Source organism: Aquarana catesbeiana, linkage group LG11, assembly GCF_042186555.1.
Source record: "Aquarana catesbeiana isolate 2022-GZ linkage group LG11, ASM4218655v1, whole genome shotgun sequence".
Lineage (NCBI taxonomy): Eukaryota > Metazoa > Chordata > Amphibia > Anura > Ranidae > Aquarana > Aquarana catesbeiana.
Window position 1 is genome coordinate 13,287,498 of NC_133334.1, and position 19,927 is coordinate 13,307,424.

A 19,927-nucleotide genomic window follows, 5' to 3' on the forward strand; every position below is an offset into this window, starting at 1 on the left:
ACTGTTCATAAACACACACTCACCTGTCCCACGGTCCAGCGATGTGGCCGCCCGAACCCTCGCTCCTCTCCCTCTCCTCTCTGCAGCGCCGGCATCACTACTTTGGGCACCCGGTTGTGACAGCTTGCGGCTTCACAGTTGGGTGTGCACTGCGCATGCGCGAGTCGTGCTGTGCTTCCTGAGTGGCCGGGCAATCTTCTGGGACCTGTGATGTGTCGCAGAAGATTGCTGGGAGGGAGGGGTTGCCTAGGTGGCCAGAGTGGAAATGGGAGCTGGGAACATGTGAAAACTAGGTACCCGCTCTCCCCCCCAAAAAATGACATGCCAAATGTTGCATGTCGGGGGGTCAGGAATGCTGAAAGTGGAAGTTCCAATTTTGGGTGGAACTCCGCTTTAAGGATCACTTCAGCAGCAGGGCCCCTGAGACTCTATTTCTCTGTTTCTTTAATACCTCAAGGATATCTCATTCTTCTAGTGCTTGGAAAACTTTGTCTATCCATGTTTCAAAGACCTCTTCCCAAGATGGAACTGGAGTCTTCCCTGAGGAGAACTATGGCTTCTGATATCCATGATTGATAGGGACAGAATCATTTTTGACAAAGTTCTCCACTGAACAAATTTAGTGCATATAAATCAAAAAGTGAGTCCCAAGTGGTAAAACAGTCCATGATACCAAAAAAGTGTGCAAACTCCAATTTTATGCAGATTCTACAAGTGTATCCTATGTACCAGTCTAATTGGTAAAAAAAATAGCTAAACCTCATCTTCATGCTGAGATGGCCATATTCCCATGTATTACACACAAACCAGACCTTGTTTGGTTCAAAAGAAAGAGACTAAATTGCTCTGTAAAAATATTATGTAAGTATATACAAAATAAAAAAATATATATACTCAAAAATAACTGAAAAAAGATAAATCAACTAATTATGGTGAAACTTTATGAGTTGGTAAAAAACACAGACCAAGGAAGAAAAATCTCATTGGTATGTAAGGCTGTTCCCTTTCATGTGGACCTCTACCATCACAGCAATAAAATCTAAAATCATAAACTGGAAAACAACTAAAGAATACATAAAATCCATATAATTAGTATTTAATAGAGAAAAGAAAGATTGTAAGCTCTAAGGAGCAGGGCCCTCTGATTCCTACTGTATTAAAGTGTATTGTATTTGTACTGTCTACCCTCAAGTTGTAATGCACTACGTAAACTGTTGGCGCTATATAAATCCTGTATAATAATAATAATAATAATTAATAATGTTTTACTAAGGAATCAAATATAATAAAAATTATATGGTTAATAATCATGCTGAACAAGGAGAAAAGTTATGTATTGCTAATAAAAGCTTTTTTATCGCATTCAACATTCATGCCTTATGGGAAAAAAGATCTCAGTTCATGAATCCACCAGGTCTCCAATTGGGAGATCCCTCTCTTGGTTGATCCCCCTCTCCATGGTGCCACACATTTGTCTGTGGCCACAAATGATGTCCCCTGTGGGTCTCTGTTGTGACAACAGGTATCATTTTTGGGGACTGTGTGTTCTTTCATACCTTTTTTTATATTATTAATATGCTCCTTTATATGCACTGAGAATGATCTGGTAGTTCTGCCCAAGTATTGTTTGCCACAAGGGCAAGTAATAGGATATACTACTTTTTTGTTGTGCATGTAATAAATTGTCTAATTGGATAAGATTTAGCAGTAAATGTGGAAGCAAAAGTGCATGATTTGTTTTTACTGAGAGCATTAATTTGCCATACTGAACACTTTTTACAAGGATAGTACCCAATTAGATCATTGAAAGTTGTTTTTTTGTGGGATAAATAATGTTAGGGGCTATCTTGGCCTGTAATGAGGATACACCTTTGAAGACAAATATTTTTGTGGAAGGGAAGTACTTCTTTCATCCGCTGCATTAAGTTTCCTTGGCCGACCACTGTGTCCTCAACTTTGCCTGTTTATTTGTGCTTCTTCAAAAGAGCTTGAACAGCACATTGATACCATCAGGGAAGCGTGTGATTAGGTCCAAATTTATTCTGCAGTAGGACAACCACCCCAAACTTACAGCCAATGTCATTAAGAATTATCTTCAGCATGAAGAAGAACAAGGAGTCCTGGAAGTGATGGTTTGGCCCCCACCGAGCCCTGATCCTATCATCATGGAGTCTTTCTGGGATGAAGGATTGGAGGCAGCCGGTATCCACAGAAGAGCTGTGCTTAGTTGGCCAAGATGTACATAGGACAAACTACCTGCTGAGTTCCTTCAAAAACTGTGTGCAAGTCTACATAGAAGAAGACAGAGGGTGGTCACACCAAATATTGATTGGATTTGTCTTTCTCTTCTTTTTATTTAATTTCCATTTTGTTACTTGATAAAAAATAAACTATTACACTTCTATATCTGAAAGAGTTCTTCATTTACAGCATTTTTTTCACACCTGCCTAAAACTTTTTTCACAGTACTGTGTATATGTATATATATATATATACACACACACACACACACACATATACACAGTATATGCACATTATTGTTTCTGTAAACTTTTAGACACTTACCTAATCTAAAGAATCTCCAGACAGTCACATCAAAATGCATCCCTATTAAATATGAAATAATGATACCAGATAATGTAATATATATCTTCACTCTCACATCTACAAAAGAAAAGCACAACAGATGTAATATTAGTCACTCCCCAATATAATGACTATAAACCGATCGCTGCATTTGCACAACATTTATTTTACTTTGAACAGCCACACATCTTACACCGGTCACACATTGATGATCCGATCATTTAATTCCATGTGCTGTGGGTTCCTTTTTGTATTTTTGTTTCTCTAGCCGGTCCTAGATCTCCAGGAGCAGCAAGGACTTGTGACCATTATTTATGATGTCGATGGTTCAGACTTCATTTGTGTCTCTATTGTTGTTCTCTACATTTCTATCCTACAGACGTCTACACTGTGGGAAGAGTTTTTTTACTACAACTTTATTTTTTTTTTAAATGACCTTGACCTCCATGTAAGGCCACTCATGGAAAAGTTACATAAGATGAGCTAAGAAAAAAAGGGAAATTTGTAACTCCTGGTGACAACCAATGCTCAGAGTTCTCCATGCTGAAACAGATACTGAGTAGATGATATTAGTATGTGATAATACTAGATTATTTACTTATGCAGAGCTCCGTCCTGTGTCTCTCCTCAACGATCTATATATATATATATATATATATATATATATATATATATATATATATATATATATATATATATATATATATATATTGATTGTGACATTATGAAAGGCGAGGTGATTGATGGACGTTATGTTTCACCTCGCATGCGTTCATTTGCAGAGAACTAAGGTGTAATCCAGTCCGGGTTTTACCAGCCACCTTGGCAGGGTTGGTTCTGGAAAAGATTTTGCAGTCCACTTGTGTCCACTAACACGTGGCATAAAATAAACAGGACTAGAGCAAAGAATTGCTCTCTTGGCCTGGGACTCAGGAAGACAAAAACCTGAGAGAGCCGCTTATGTGAAGTTTGCATTATCTATGTTTTGTGGGTGACGAGCAGAAGCCATTCACCTGTTGAGTTAGGAACCTGCAATGTTTAGTTAGTGCCTGGATCTGGATGGCAAGGATTTATTTTCTGTTTTTGTTTGTGTTATTTTCATGCAACCTTTAAAAATAAAATTGGCAACAAGTCAGATTTTAAGAAGCCTGCCGTTTGGACTACCATTTTTCCCAGGGAAGTTGATCCCCATTGAGCTAACCCCTGACAATATATATACACACATACATACACACAAGGTTTCCCAGCAGAACATTGCCCAAAGTGTCACACTGCTTCTGACGGTTTGTCTTCTCCCCATAGTACTGATTTCTTGGTGGTGTGAATGCATATTGATAAAAGTAAATCTATTGCTACATTTTTGTAAGTAATGTATAAATATATCTGATTATATAAAAAAAATAAATGTAGTAGACTGGCGCATGCGCGGTGGCTCCATGAGCGGTCGCACGTTCTAAGAGCTCTGCTCCGCTCCAGCCTCTTTTCGCCGCTGCAGCTATCATCAGCGGAGGAACCAGCCGACCGGACCCCCACGATATTCCCCGAAGACCTGAGGGACCCCCCCGCATGACCGGGGGCTCTGCCAGATGCAGATTTATCCCGACTTCTCAATCCCGGCCCTCCCACCGCGGCCCCAGCGAAAATGGCGGCCGCCAGCGCGGCTCGAGGCCTAACATAGCATCCAGAGGAATTCTTGGAAAAATTTCCACCTCTGCCCTCACACACTGCAGTGAGTAACCCGCAGGATGGACTATTATCCCCCTCCACCTCAGACTCCATTAACTGCAGGCTCATGGATGGACCCCCTCTCACCCCTATGGATGATTGCAGTTCCATCCTGGCTCACCCAGGCACTCACAACGGCTCCCCTACCCCCATTCCTACAGACTTTTCATCTTTAATGGAAACTTTCTCAAATATGCTCTCAAGGGGTCTAGCTCACACTGCCTCACAAATCACTTCTACCATACAGGCTGACCTGCAGCATCTGGGAGCCAGAATTGAAGCGATCGAAGTAAAGACCGATCAAACTGCTGCCGTTGCCAATCAGAACACTGACAGGATCCATGACTTACATGAACAGCTAGATATGGCGTACTCAAAACTTGACGATCTTGAAAATAGATCGCGCAGGTATAACTTCAGACTGAGTGGCCTTCCTGAGTCGTTTAAGGACATCGACAAAATCGTTCGCTCTTTCATCAAAAATCTGATTCCCGACATACCAGATTATAGGCTGGAACTAGATCGAGCACACAGGGCCCTCCAACCTCCCCGCCAGGACGGTCTGCCCAGAGACATAGTGGTGAAACCCCACTTCTTTAAAGTTAAAGAGGAAGTCATGCATAAAGCCAGGGAAGCTGAAAACCTCTCCATCCAAGGACACACCATTCAAATTTTTGCTAATCTCTCCCCCTTCACAATACGACAAAGATCTTTAAAACCACTCCTGCTCATCCTGTCTCAAAAGTCGATCACTTACAGATGGTCGTTTCCATTCCGCCGCAATTTTGCTTATTTAAACGAATCCTACAGCTTCACGAACTTTGGCGATGGGGAACGTTTGCTGCTTCAATTGGGTCTTATTTCCCACTCTCCAGCATCTGCCTCTGCTCTGTATCCCAGAACCCCAAACTCAGCGAAAAGACCACCTCCAAAGAGTCCTATCCAACCTTTTTTTTTCACAATAGAAAAGAGTCCTATCCAACCTTAATGGCACAAGCAACAAGCTAAGAGATCTAAAGATGGTCGCCCACCTTAATGAGAAGTCTGCAATCAACAAGGTTTTCCCTTTCTTTGAAGTTTTCACCTGGCATTGGGACACTGACTCTCCACGTCCCCCTTACTCTTCTGGCAGGGTTTGGGCCTGACCTACATCTGATGATGTGACGCAATCGTTTTGCCTCACATCTTCACCGAACTCTTTTAATATTTTTTTGATTTCCCCATCCCCCCTTTTTTTTTTTTTTTTTTTATGGCTATATCCTTCTCTTTTTCTTCTCCAAACTTCCATTATTTGGTATTATTTTTGGCGGTATGGCTGGAGCGGCTACACTTCGCCTCCACCTGTCTCGGAGTGTTTTTTTTTCCCCCCATTCGGAGACTAATCTACTACCCCCCTGTTTGGGGTTTTGTTCCTTGGGAAAAACTTTCGGGGGTGGCACGATGCCCCCTCCTCCTGCAAGGGAACTTAGGTTGCTCTTATGCTACATGACGAATGCCTGTTTTGTTATTTTTTGCATTGTTCTTGACATGTCCTGTCTCTTCTTCTCAGGTACGGCTTTCTCATCCTCCCTTCTTCCCCTCTCCCACCTCTTCCTAGGGTCACTCAGATGCCTTTCAACACGCCTAAACTCTAAGCTCCAAAACTCTCAGGCTACGGGGGTTTGGACACATAATCAAATTCCGAAGGTTCAGGTAAGCGCTTTTTATATGATGTGTGTGTCCCCCCCTCTGATCCGTGCATTCTGACACACTCATTTCTCCTCCCCCCCTCTGTATTGCTACGCACGATGTGCAAGGGATGAACACCCCAGTTAAGAGACGTAAACTATTTAACCACTACAAATCACAAAAAATCGAAGTCCTTTTATTACAGGAAACACATTTCCCAAACTCTTACAACCCGTCCTTCTTACACGGGAACTATCCCCAGTTTTTTCTCTCCAAAGCCGACAACAAAACTAAGGGGGTAGCCATCTGTTTTGCAAAACACCTTAAGTTTTCCCCCTCTGATGTCATTAAGGACCAAGCAGGCAGGTTTACCTTAGTAAAAGGCACTATTGAGGGAGCCCAGTACTCCTTCATCTCTTATTACGCCCCAAACAAGGGTCAGGCTTCCTTTTTTTCCGCTATGATGTCCACATTAGGTCCGCAACTGGAGGGGAAAATAATCATGGATGGAGACACAAATCTCCCTTTTGATCTCGCACTGGACAAATCGGGGACAGGCCCCTCTCAGTCCAGGAAACCTCCAAAACAGAGTACTAAGATAGCCTCCACGCTGTGTTCCCTTGGAATTGTGGACATTTGGAGAGAAATGAATCCCAGATCCCAAGATTACACACACACTATTTGCCCCCCCCCATCATCTTCACACCAGAATTAATCATGTTTTTATTCAATCCCACAATATCCCCTCGGCTACTAAAGCGGTCATCAGGGACACCACCATCTCAGATCACTCTATGGTCCTTTTACATATGCAACATTCTCACAATCCTGGCAAAAAATTCATATGGCGCCTTAACGAAGGGCTTTTAAGCGATCAAATCCAATGCACGATCTTAGCGCAGGAAATACAAGAATACTTCCGACTAAACAATACTGGGGAGGTCTCCCCGGACACATTGTGGGCAGCCCACAAAGCAGTACTCAGAGGAAAGATCATCCAAATCACCTCCCGCCTTAAAAAAGAATGTACAGTAGACATCAACAACCTCCAGTTAAAATTCCATTCCCTGAGCAAGGCCCATAAAAGGAACCCTACCAGGGAGTCTCTGGAAGCCCTGGAATCGACACGGATATCCCTAAACCTAGCACTCACCACCGAAGCTGAGAAGCACCTTCGTTGGTCAGGAGCTCGTTTCTGCTATCAGAAGGATAAAATAGGAGCTAAGTTAGCGGCCAAACTCTCTCCACAACCTCGATCCTTCACCTTTCCCAAACTTCGAACTCGCAGAGGGGAACTCTCTCAAAATCCTAGCCGCATAATGGAAACATTCCACGATTTCTATACTTTGTTATATAAAAAAGAGCAATCAGCACCTCACCCCCCCATATCAGATTTCCTGAACAATCTCCCTCTTCCAAAATTATCCTCTGAACATTCGGAGCTCCTAGATGAACCGATTTCTGAATCGGAAGTTCTCGGGGTGATTAAACAGCTTAAACAAAACTCAGCCCACGGTTTTTCCATCGGGTATTAAAAAAAATGTACCCCTATATTAGCCCCGTATCTGGTCAAGTTTTTCAACTCTCTCAGGTCTGGTTCTCCCTTGGATAAAGCCCTAAACCTTGCATTCATATCGGTCATTCCGAAACCTGGTAAAGATACCTCTTTGGTCTCCAATTACCATCCTATCTCCTTAATCAATAAGGATCTAAAAATTTTGACAAAAGTTCTATCTAATAGACTAGCGTCTTGCATAGCTCTGTACAGTCATAAAGACCAGGTGGGCTTTATTCCGGTGAGACAAGGACATGATCAGATTAGAGGAGCAGTTGACATCATCTCCCTTCTCAATTCCCAATGGAATGGAGGTCCCCAACAGAAAGGCTACTTGTTATCAATCGACCTGCAAAAAGCCTTTGACACAGTAACCTGGCCATATCTATTTAGTGTCTTAGAGCGATGGGGTTTTGGCCCACATTTCTTGGGCACATTACGAGCCCTATATTCTGACCCAAGTGCACAGGTCAGACTGCAGGGCTACTACTCCGAACCTCTTGCTATAGAAAAGGGAACCAGACAGGGATGTCCTCTTTCCCCCCTCCTTTTCACTATAGCAATAGAGTCCCTGGCGATTGCTATTAGAAATCACCCTGATATTAAGGGGGTGATCTGTGGTAAACAAGAGCATAAATGCACTCTTTTTTCTGATGATTTGCTGCTTTTTGTAACTTCCCCTCTGATATCCACCCCTAACATTTTCTCATTGCTTGACAAATTTGGAGAAATATCTGGCCTTCGAGTAATGTCTCCAAATCATCAACCTTAAATATTACGGTTCCCCCCAATATTCTAAGTAGTTTACAAAACCATTTCCCGTTTTCCTGGAACTCGTCGTCCCTTCCTTACTTAGGGGTAAATCTCTCCGCTAGTATAGCCTCCCTTTACCCATCTAATTACCCGGCCATCTTCCGTAAGTTAGCCTTAGACCTCTCTATTTGGGATAAGCATAACCTCTCCTGGCTAGGCCATATTAACGCAGTCAAAATGACCCTCCTCCCCCGCATACTTTACTTTTTTAGGTCCTTACCCATCCCTATCCAGAAGTCACAAATACAGACGCTCCAATCCAAAATTGTACAATTCGTATGGGGATCAAAGGGCAGTCGTTACTCGAAAAACATCCTATTTAGGCTTAAATCGCAAGGGGGTCTAGCCTTACCCAACATCTGGTGGTATTACCAGGCCACTCAGTTGGCCCAGATCTCCATTGTGTACTCAAAGGGCCCAAAACCAGACTGGGTATCAATAGAACGTCAAGCAGCACCACTCCACTCTATTGACTTTTTGATTTGGTCTCTGACTAAGCTGAGGCCGCCCATCTTAGCCCCCACACTTTCCCACTCACTGGCTCTGTGTGACCAATTACATAGAAATCCCTCCCTAATCTCTGCCCTTAAACCCTTGACACATATATTTCATAATCCTGACTTTCCGCCGGGAATGAACATTCTAGCGTTTAGCTGGTGGCTGAATAAAGGCTTACTTAGAATAGGTAATTACTTCACATCCACAGGCCCTTTTTCTCTTGCATTCTGCACCAGTAAGCTTGAGATGCCTCCCACTGAACGTTTCCGATTCATACAAATACAACATTTCCTTCAGTCTATTTGACCAAATAAACCGGACCCTCCCAAGGTCACTAACTATGAATCATGGTGTGCGGGTGCCACGGATCAGAGTGGGGGGATCTCCATCATTTATGCCTCTCTAGCTTCGGTGGTGTCCAAGCCTCCATATGCCATGTCCTGGGAAAAGGACCTTGATATCTCCTGGTAACAGGATAAATGGTTCTCCTGCTTTCAACGCTCCTTCAAAGGAATTTTAAATATCTCACTGATTGAGGCAAGTCTTAAGATACTCACCAGGTGGTACAGGGTTCCCTCTCTACTTGCGAAGATATACCCAGATGCTTCCCCACTGTGTTTCCGAATGTGTAACCATATAGGCACAATGTACCATGTATGGTGGTCCTGCCCACGAATAAGGAGTTTATGGAACAAAGTTTTCTCAGTGATTCGCAAAGTGACAACCTTTCAGATTCCTCAAAATCCAGAGATTGCTCTGCTGAATCTGAAAGTGGATAAGGTTGATAAATATACCCAAAAACTGATTTTTGTTATTTTGTTGGGCACCAAAATTACAATAGCATCCTGCTGGAAAAAGCATAGGGTCCCTTTCAAAGCGGTGAAGCATAAAATATCCTGGATTATGGCTCAGGAAAAGATAGTCAGCATTATAGAAGACAAAGGCCGGCTCTTCGAACTTACCTGGGAACCCTGGGCCAAATACTGCCACATCTCCTTATATCCTGGCGTTAGCTACCCTGACTAATCTGCGCTCTGAGTGACTCTATTGTTACCTCCCCCCACCTGATATTCCTTTCTCCCCCCTCCCTCTTCTCCCTCTTTTTGTCTCCCTACTTTCCCCTTGTCTTTTCTCACTGATCCATACTGGATCCTCTAAGCGTTAGTTTCTCCTGAAACTTTAATAGCACCATATTTTAGCGATGTAGGGAGTTTCCTCTATGCTACTTAGACTCTTCGGAGTCCAGGTTCTCTGAGCTTCTTAGGCCTCCCTTCACGCAGTTCCATCGCCCTCAGTGTTTGAGAGGTCACTTGACCATGTACTTTTCTAGTATTAAGTTTTCAAGTTACCGATTTAGTATTGAGTTACAGGGTACGCCCTTTTGGGGCGAACTCGTCTGGGGTCTGGGGTTCAGGGGGGGAAGCCCCATATCCACAGCGTGTTCCCTTTTGGGATGGATGTGGGTGCCGCTCCCGTCCCTGGACCCCTCAGACCCAAAGGTTTTCTGTCAAATTTTTTCAGTTGTACCTCATCGATTTAACAAATTGTTCTCTCTGCCTTATATTGTTGATAGAACTTGCAGGGTTATTGATTTTTCTCCATCTTTATAATGGGACTTGTTAGTTCTAGATGTAATTCCTGACATGAACACTTCTATCACATAACATGTTGTTCGATGTGAACTATGATGCGATGCCTTGCACTGGAATTTCTTGTACCTGTTGTTCCCTTTTATCTTCCTTTATGGAATGTATGTTACATTTGTACTAACTAAACTTCTATTAATAAAAATTTATTGAAAGAAAAAAATAAATGTAGTAATGTCCTTCCTGATAAAGCCAGTTATGGTGAAACATGTTGACACTACTTGAAGTCTTCACTTATCCCAAATGAAGATATCTGTATAGAATGAACCACTGTACCAAATGCATACTGGAGGTTTTATATATGATTGTGATGTTAATGTACAGTATGTTGGCACCACTAAAGTCCTGCTATCATTTCCTATCTTTAGGACGGTCACAAACTTACCATCAGTAGCCACCAGGGAGTTTATTAATGAAACAAGCAAGTAAACTATTATGATGCATGATGCAATAAAAATAAACCTCAAAACATTATATATCCATGGTCTCCTTCCTATAAAAGAAAAGCACAATTAAAAAAAAATTTAATTCTACATGTCTGAAAAACTTCCTTAAAACTTCTGCATTTACTGACTATAAATCGATATCTATAACATTTGTTTTATTTTTAGCAGCTATACATCCTAAACTGTGAGGATCAGATTGTACAACTCTCCATATTCTCCTCAAGAAGGAGTTTATTTTTCTCATGCTCTGCCCCAGGATGCCTCTCGGCTGGTGAAGAGGGAACTGGTCTAGGTTCAGATCTCAGAGAATCCACAAAACACACAAAGTCTATGAGAGTCATGTTTTGTTCTGTTTTTTCAAACCTATTTTTCACGCTTTAGATAAAAAAGGGCACAGGTAGCTGGGCTCTGCCATAGGACACATGTACTGGGAAAAAAAAATATTGTTTCGCAGGGAGCAGGTCTTTTTAGAAGGCCTAAAGGAGTTGTAAAGGCAGAAGGTGCATTCTATGCATTAAGATAAAAAGCATTCTGTGTGTAGAAGCCCGTTCCAGCCCCCCCCCCAATACTTACCAGTAGAGGTCGACCGATATGGGTTTTTCTCTGGCCGATGCCGATGCCGATATTTAGAAATCGCAGTGGCCGATGGCCGATATCTGATGCCGATTTTTTTGGGCCGATATATTAGGCTGATTTTTTTTTTTTCCCTTCATCTCATAAAATCTAACAGTTAGACCCCTTTCACACTGGGGCGTTTTTCAGGCGCTTTTGGGCTAAAAATAGCGCCTGTAAAGTGCCTGTAAAACGGCTCCCCTGCAGTCTCAGTGTGAGATCCCGAGTGCTTTCGCACTGAGGCGATGTGCTGGCAGGATGTTAACAAAAAGTCCTGCAAGCAGCATCTTTGGAGCGGTGTATACCACCACGCCTGCCCATTGAAATGAATGCGCACCACTGCCAAAGCGCCTGCAAAGCGTTTCGGCAGCGGCGCTTCAGGGGCGCATTTAACCCCTTCCTCGGCTGCTAGCTGGGTTATAAGCTCCTCGCTGGCAGCCGAATAGCGCCGCTAAAATGACGGTAAAGCGCCGCTAAAACTAGCAGCGTTTTACCGTCAACGCATGCCCGCTGCAGTGTGAAAGCAACCTAAAGTGATACAGAAAATTTTTTACATTTAAACATTTATTAAACAAAACAAACCTCCAATCAGTTCACTTGTATGTAGAATTTAGAAAAATATAAAAAAAAAAAATATAAAAAAAAAACTATATCTTAAAAATACACAAAAACAGGTAATCAAAACTTTTGGACAAAAAAAAATGGGCTAACTGTACTGCTTATTTTTTTTTTAAATTTATTAGTGTATTTTTATTTTTTAACTTGCGTTTGAAAGACCGCTGCGCAAATACCGTGTGACATAAAATATTGCAACAACCGCTATTTTATTCCCTAGGGTCTCTGCTAAAAAAAATATATATAATGTTTGGGGGTTCTAAGTGATTTTCTAGCAGAAAATACAGGATTTTTACTTGTAAGCAACAAGTGTCAGAAAAGATTTAGTCTTTAAATGGTTAAACTGAGAACTTCTACACACAGAGCTCAGTTCATTCATAAGTGTAAACATTGTATCAATTCAGGTTCTTTTTATCAGATTTGGCAGGCTGCCCAGAGAGGGGGAGAAGTCGCTTCAGAGAAGAATACAGGCAACTTGTATTGACTTCAAAGTCATTTGCAAGTCGCGCTGAATCGGCTGATGCCGATTAAGTAAAAAAGACCAAATATCGGCCGATATATCGGCCAGCCGATATATCGGTCGGCCTCTACTTACCAGAGCCCCCACTCTGTCTAGTAATGACCATGAATCCCTCGGCCATCCAGGACTCTCCCTCCTGATTGGCTGAGACACAGCAGTGGCACCATTGGCTCCCGCGGCTGTCAATGAAAGTCAGTTAGCTAATCAGGGCAGAGAGGAGGCGGGGCCAAAGGGCAGCTCCCTGTCTGAATGGACACCCAGGGTTGCAGCTCAGGGCACTCGACAGAGGGGAGGGGCCAGGAGCACAGAAGAGGAGGATCCGGGCTGCTCTGTGCAAAACCAACTGCACAGAGGAAGTGAGAATAACATTTTGTTATTTTAAAAAAAGAACAAGCCTTTACAATCACTTTAAAGTACTGTATATGTAAACGATCACCTTGGGGGCATGGCTGGGATAGTGGACTGAACAGACGTGTTCCTGAGCTCTCCTGGAGTGTGATCCAGTTAATTTATCCGTACCTAGCGAAATTGCCTGCTAAAGAGACTCTGTGATCCCTGGATGCCTTCCAAAACCTCCGGCAACCAGAAGAGGGGTAAGAAATTGAAATTCCCCCCGGATATCCCGGTGGAGACTAGTCCGATCTCCTGCTCCTTAAGACCTCCTGCGTGCCATAGCAATATGGCGTCGCAAACAGACCACGGGGTGGACCCTGCTCCAGTGTCTCCCGGGCTGCCGGAGATCATGGCCGCTATTACCTCCTGCCAAACTGCAATTACCTCGTGCCAGTCTACCATGGCATCTAAAATAGAGGAGGTTTAAATGGACGTGGGACTGATTCGGCAGGTCCTAGACAGGATCTGCTCCAGAGTGACGGAGGCAGAGAACCGAGTGGGAACGGTGGAAGATAGAGTATCCGACCATGCTGCTTCTATCCGTAGGCTTCAAACGAATGTCAAGGCTCTTGAATACCGGACAGAAGATGCTGAGAACCGGAGCCGAAGAAACAACTTAAGGATAGTGGGGCTTCCGGAGGGAGCTGAAGGCCGATCCCTGTCCCAGTTTACAGAAGGCTTACTGCGCTCCTTATTACCGGCTGCTTAGCTCTCCCCCTACATTGCGGTGGAGAGAGCCCACCGGGTTCTGTCAAGACCCGGTCCTGAAGGGGCCCCTCCTCGAACCCTCATCCTCAGGCTGCTAAATTTTCATGATCGGGATGAGTTACTTAGAGCCTCCCGCGCTGCTGGTGACTTACCTTTCCAAAATACCAAGCTCCTACTGTTCCCAGATTACACCATGGAGACACAGCGACAACGCTGTTCCTTTGATGCTGTGAAAGCTGCCCTGTGGAGGAAAGGTATTAAATATAGTATCTTGTTTCCAGCTAAGCTGCGTGTGATAGACGGGGAAACGGCATGCTTCTTTACCAGCCCTAAAGATGCTTCTGCCTGGTTGGAGACTCTGCCCCCGTAGGAAGACTAAGCTATACATCCTGAGTTGGTTGCTGCATGGCGAGGTTGCTTTTCTTACATAGCTGGATCTGGGTAAGCCCGATTGTCCCCTGGCTTTAGGCCCTGTTATTATACCAGGTCCTCGTGACATAACTGTTGTAGCCGCGGATGGTGCAGACTGCACTAGGATAAAACTTTGTGCTCTCCTCTCGGCTTCTCCCCGGTTCTTTGAGATGCTCTAAACTCTGTGTCCAGCTGTGCAGATTGTAGTTATACAACCTACCTACAGACCCTCTTTTTTATTTTTACTTCCAGGATTACCTTTGAGTCTGTTTTACTTATTTTCTTCTTTTACTTTGTGTTATTTCTTGAAGCAGACCCTGAAGATTGTGCCCCTGCTCCGGCAGGTGTAAGATAAGACTCTTCTTCTTTTTTCTTTTTTTCTTTTTATGTTTCTTATCACTCCACTAGCTCTAGGATGGGACTACTCACATCTACGCCTAAACTCCAGATTCACTGGGGATGATGTGATGCCTCTAACAAGGACGACTACCCCAAATCAGGTTACTGGTTTTTGAACTATGGTTTTTTTTGGGACTCAGGTGCTCCTCACTGTTCTGGGGTGTACGGGGTGGGGGGGAAGGTTGATTGTGGCTACCCATGTTTGGCTAGCTATGGATAGCATGGTGTAATCATGGTATCCGTGATGAGGACACCGAGACCGCCATTCATTTAATTGATTCCCCCTCTCTAATTTTCCTCGGGCCGCTACCAAGCACTGGAGTCCGGCGATTGATACAACCATCACGGGTGACACCACTTCAGCAGATCTCCGGGAGTGACCCCCTGAACAATTGAATGATCCATCCTTTTCTTCCCCCCAGACATGGACAACGGTATCAACTATTAATGGAGGAAATTACTCTGCCATCCTTTATCTGCATTCTCTCGCAGCGGCTGTGACGGTGACAGATGGATCACGGAGACTATGTCTAGATGCCGGATGCTGCGAGTAGCTGCATACACACAGAAGTGGTGAACTGTATTATATTCCTACTATTGCTATCAGGAAACACTACCAGCATATTATTCAAAGCATCTGTGTAAAATCCCGTTTTGATACAAAGTGTCATTAGCCTGTGATCTCTGGCTATAGTGTGTATTTGCTAAACACAAAGAAGTTTTTTTGAAACATAGTATCTACAGCGGCTATACTGAGGAACTTTCACACAGCACCAGCACCTTCCACGTTCATACCTCTCCTTTCCCCAGGAGGAATAGTCATGAACACTTGCAACATATAAAGGAAGATACCACATCTGATTTAGATATAACCATCATTACCTTTGAGTGCTCATAGACATTAATAGTTTTTTCAACTGATCTGTGGATCGATCCTGGTCTGTATGTGTATGTGTGGAAGTGAGGGATATGGTGCAATTGAGGAATGGTGGCCACCGGTGTCCTATCCAGACATTAGGTCTTTTTAACATGTGTTGGAGATAGTTGTACAATTTTTCACTTATTTTTGTAATAGTTCTTTCTATATGGATAATCAATAAATGATCAATAGCTCTTCCACTGGTCTGTCCTCTCTGAGGAATTGCTTTGTGGTCTTCACAATTTTCTTATGTGATTTGTTGAATTCAGAGGACAACTACATTTAGGGGTCCCCAAAATATATATAAGTGGACACCCTAAATTGACGGTGGAACCGGATGACTCTCTAATGGGTGAGGCTGCTATATGGCCTGAAATTACTCACCCGAGAACACCGGACCCTATTGAGGAGGAGCTTAGTTCCCTTCCTCCTTTTCCCTTTTTTTTTCTTTTTTTTTTACCCATGTTTGGCTGCCCACATTATTTTTTCTTTATGTTTTTCTTTTTGTTTTTCTTTTGTTGAGTTCTGTATTTTTAAATTGCTGTTGGTCTTTATGTGCAAATGCACGATGGTATGTCCCTATTACTCAGAGCAGCTGCATTTTTGTGGTCTGGGTACTCTGGGTCTCCGGTGTGTCCCCCCCCCCCCCCCCCGGAGATGCTGGCCCCAGGCATTACTACTATTGTATTTCTAATTTTAATGTTGCACCCCTCTCATGGCTAAGTGTATGGTGGTATCGTGGCATGTGAGAGGACTTAATTCAGCTGTCAAACGTTCGCTGGTGCTTGCCTACCTACAAAGGCTCCGCCCACAGGTGTGTATCCTTCAGGAGTCACATCTGGTGGGCTCCCGCGTTGTCAGTTTGAAAAGAGCCTGGGTTGGTGCACACTATCACACACCGTATTCTAACTATGCCAGGGGAGTTAGTATTTTGGTACATAAATCCCTGCCATTTCAAATTTTAGAGGTTAAACTCGACCCGGGGGGCAGATACATTCTTCTTCATGCTCTGATTTCAGAGATTCCCTTTGTAATAGTGGGGATATATCTGCCTCCCCCTGCCGATGTCAATGTCCTTCATGAGCTAATGCAAAAGGTTATATTATATAATGTTGACAATGTACTATTTTTGGGTGATTTTAATATGGACCCATCTAGAGATATTGATAGACTACATGCCTCAGGTCCACCCCAGCATGGACTTTCCCACTGGGCCTCCGCCTTCCACATGACAGATGTCTGGCGTCATTTCCACCCCTCGGATAAAGCATACACATGCCTTTCTACAACATACCGGACCATGTTCCACATTGACCTAGCCTTTGCCTCCCCTGCTCTGCTTCGTAGGGTGGACTCTGCTGAGATCCTCTCACGAGGCATCTCGGATCATGCCCTGGTATCTGTTACTGTCCGGCTCTCTCATGTGGTGGGCAAAAGGATGTGGCGCTTGTCTAAATATTGAATCATGGATCCTGAGATCCAGGAAGAGCTACCCGAGACACTATGTAACTTCTGGATAAACAATGATGACTCTGCTGGGCCGCTGGTGCTGTGGGACGCATTTAAATTTTGGCTCAGGGGGGAATACATGGCCCACATAGCAAGTAAAAAAAGGAGATCTGCGCAGTCTCTGAGGCATCTGGTGGAACAAGCAAGGTTGAAGGAAGCTGAATATGTGTGAGCTCCTGATCAGGCTCACTATGTGCACTGGCAGGATTCTCTGAGAGACCTGTCCCTACTTAGGGTTACGCAAAAATCTATGCTTGACAGCGCACAAAGGGTTTTTGAATTTGGTGATAAGAATGGTAGGCTGTTGGCTTGGTTAGCCAAGGGGCGGCATACTATGACCCACATTCGTAGGTTGAGAGCACTAGATGGCCGCTTGTTGATGGCCCCAGTGGATATTAATGCGAGATTTCTCGAGTTCTATCAGAACTTGTATTCTTCTAGAGCAAACTTTGATAACTATGAGTTACTCCGTTATCTGGATCGGGTCCCACTCCCCTCTTTGGAGCCAGGGAAACGCGAGGAGCTGGATAGGGACATCTCCTTAGAGGAAGTGCAGGAAGCCTTGGGGGCTATGCAGTCAGGAAAGGCCCCAGGGCCGGATGAAATCCCCATCGAATTCTACGCTGTATATCAAGAGTTTTTAGCACCTAGGCTTACCTCCCTACTGCAGCAGTTTTCCAAACTAGATTCTCTTCCGGAATTCGCTATCCGACGCGATTGTGGTTTTAGTGCCCAAACCTGGCAAGGACCCTGAGGAATGCGCCTCTTACCGGCCTATCTCTCTTATCAATGCGGACGCTAAACTATTAGCAAAAATATTGGCCCTTAGGCTTGGTAAAGTAGTGGAGGATCTTGTCCACGTTGATCAGACCGGGTTTATGCCAGGGAAGGGCACTGATATAAATATAGTTTATTCCTGAATCTGGCCGCCACCCATGATAACGGTGGTACTAGGGTCATAGCCTCTCTGGACGCGGAGAAGGCTTTTGACTCCGTTGAATGGGAATACTTGTGGGAGGTATTGCGGAGGTTTGGGGTAGGACCTAGATTTATGCACTGGCTCAGTCTCTTATACAAGGCTCCTAGGGCTAGGATTCGGGTGAATAATACCCTTCCAGATTTTTTTCTCCTTCAGAGGGGGACCCGACAGGGCTGCCCACTATCTCCCAGCTTATTTGCGCTGGCCCTGGAGCCCCTGGCGGTCTTAGTCAGGGAATCTAGTTGCATTAAGGGACTTTGGGTCGGCCCTCTGGAGGAGAAAATATCCTTATACGCAGACGACGCCCTACTGTATTTGCATGATGCCAATGCTTCACTAGAGGCTGCCCTTGAAGCCTTTGATGAATTTGGACAGTTCTCTGGGATACCTATTAATTGGTCTAAATCTGTCCTTTTCCCTCTAGACGCGTGGGCGAAAGAATTGGCACCCCAGACCGTGTTGCGGTGGGTGGAGGAATTTACGTACCTTGGTATAAAGATTACGAGAGATCCCCATGCCTTCCAATGCCTTAACCTTCTACCCATAGTTGCGCAACTAAAAGACCACTGTTCTCGTTGGGCCAATTTACCTCTAAACCATCTGGGGCGTATTAATGTCTTAAAAATGATTTACTTACCCAAGCTCACCTATATCTTTAGGAATTGCCCTGTATGGATACCTCAGGTTATCTTTAGAGACTTAGAAGCCTGTATTAGTTCCTTCCTGTGGAGGGGATCCTCTCCTCGTATAGCAAGATCGACTCTTCAACTCCCTGTGAGTTATGGGGGTCTAGCCTTACCTAACCTACTGGTGTACTATTGGGCAGCCGTATTAGTCACTATTAGGTGGTGGTTTGAACAATCCAGGGCTAATGCAGTGGTCTGTCTGGAGACAGCTATTGTGGGCTCCCTCACAGAACTTAGCAACCTGGCATATCGTGGAGCCTCGTCATACATGTTTTTACCTACTCCTACTAAGGCCACTTTGCGTGTTTGGGGGGTGGCTAGACGAAGGTTTCTATCTCCCAACCAATGGTCTCTATATTGTCCATTGTGGGGGAATTCGGCCCTACCACACTTTAAAGCCACACCTAGCCCACACTTGTGGATCTGGAATGGTCCTAGAGTATTGAAGGATGTCATCTCGTCAGGGTCCCTTATTCCCTTTCGTGCTCTTGCAAGTAGACATAATCTCCCTGCGTGGATGCTATTTCGCTATTATCAGTTGCGCCATGCCTTCTGTGCACAGTTCCCGACCACGCCTGCCCTTCAGGCCGATGTGGTCGAGGAGCTACTATCTCAGGAATCTCTGCGTAAACCCCTTTCTGCGCTGTACTTGACATTACTTAGAAAAGATTTGCCAAAAATGGAGATACTATGGAATAAGTGGAGGTCGGACATATCGACTTTGGACAGGGAATCCTGGGAGGAGTGTTTTGAAAATAGTTTCCAACTAGTGATCTCCTCCAGGGACAAATTAATTCAAGCCAAGTTCCTACACAGAATATATTTTACACCTCAGAGACTGCACAGAATATGTCCACAGAAGTCCCAGAATTGCCCATGCTGTCAATCTCCAGATAGTGACTATATCCATATGTTTTGGAGCTGGCCTAGACTCTCCCGCTATTGGGCTGCTATAGAGGAGTTCATTAATGTTCGCCTCCAATTGGAGATATCTTTATCGGCTGAGTTGGCCTTACTGGGTGTACAGGACGATGAACAGAGACCCCGATATACCAAATTGTTATTATCGCTGCTACTTTTTTATGCCAAAAAAGAGATTCTACTAAAGTGGACATCTCACCGACCTCCTACATTGAGCGCATGGGAAAAATCGATTAATGCTGTCCTGCCCATGTACAAACTAACCTATATAAGTAGAGGTTGCCCCCAGAAGTTTGCACGGGTCTGGCAGCCATGGAC

General features: G+C 44.1%; 1 protein-coding gene across 1 annotated transcript in view; it reads right to left on the bottom strand.

Annotated features, from left to right (window-relative positions):
* Positions 1 to 980: 980 nt before the first annotated feature.
* LOC141112913 (uncharacterized) overlaps positions 981 to 19,927 on the bottom strand; it is a 139,495-nt gene continuing 120,548 nt past the window's right edge. Inside the window, exons 8-10 of the mRNA XM_073606017.1 lie at positions 10,877 to 10,984; positions 2,566 to 2,664; positions 981 to 1,063 (exon numbers count right to left, since the gene is read on the bottom strand). Of these exons, the coding sequence (XP_073462118.1) occupies positions 981 to 1,063; positions 2,566 to 2,664; positions 10,877 to 10,984 (290 nt within the window). The remainder of the gene's footprint in view (positions 1,064 to 2,565; positions 2,665 to 10,876; positions 10,985 to 19,927) is intronic.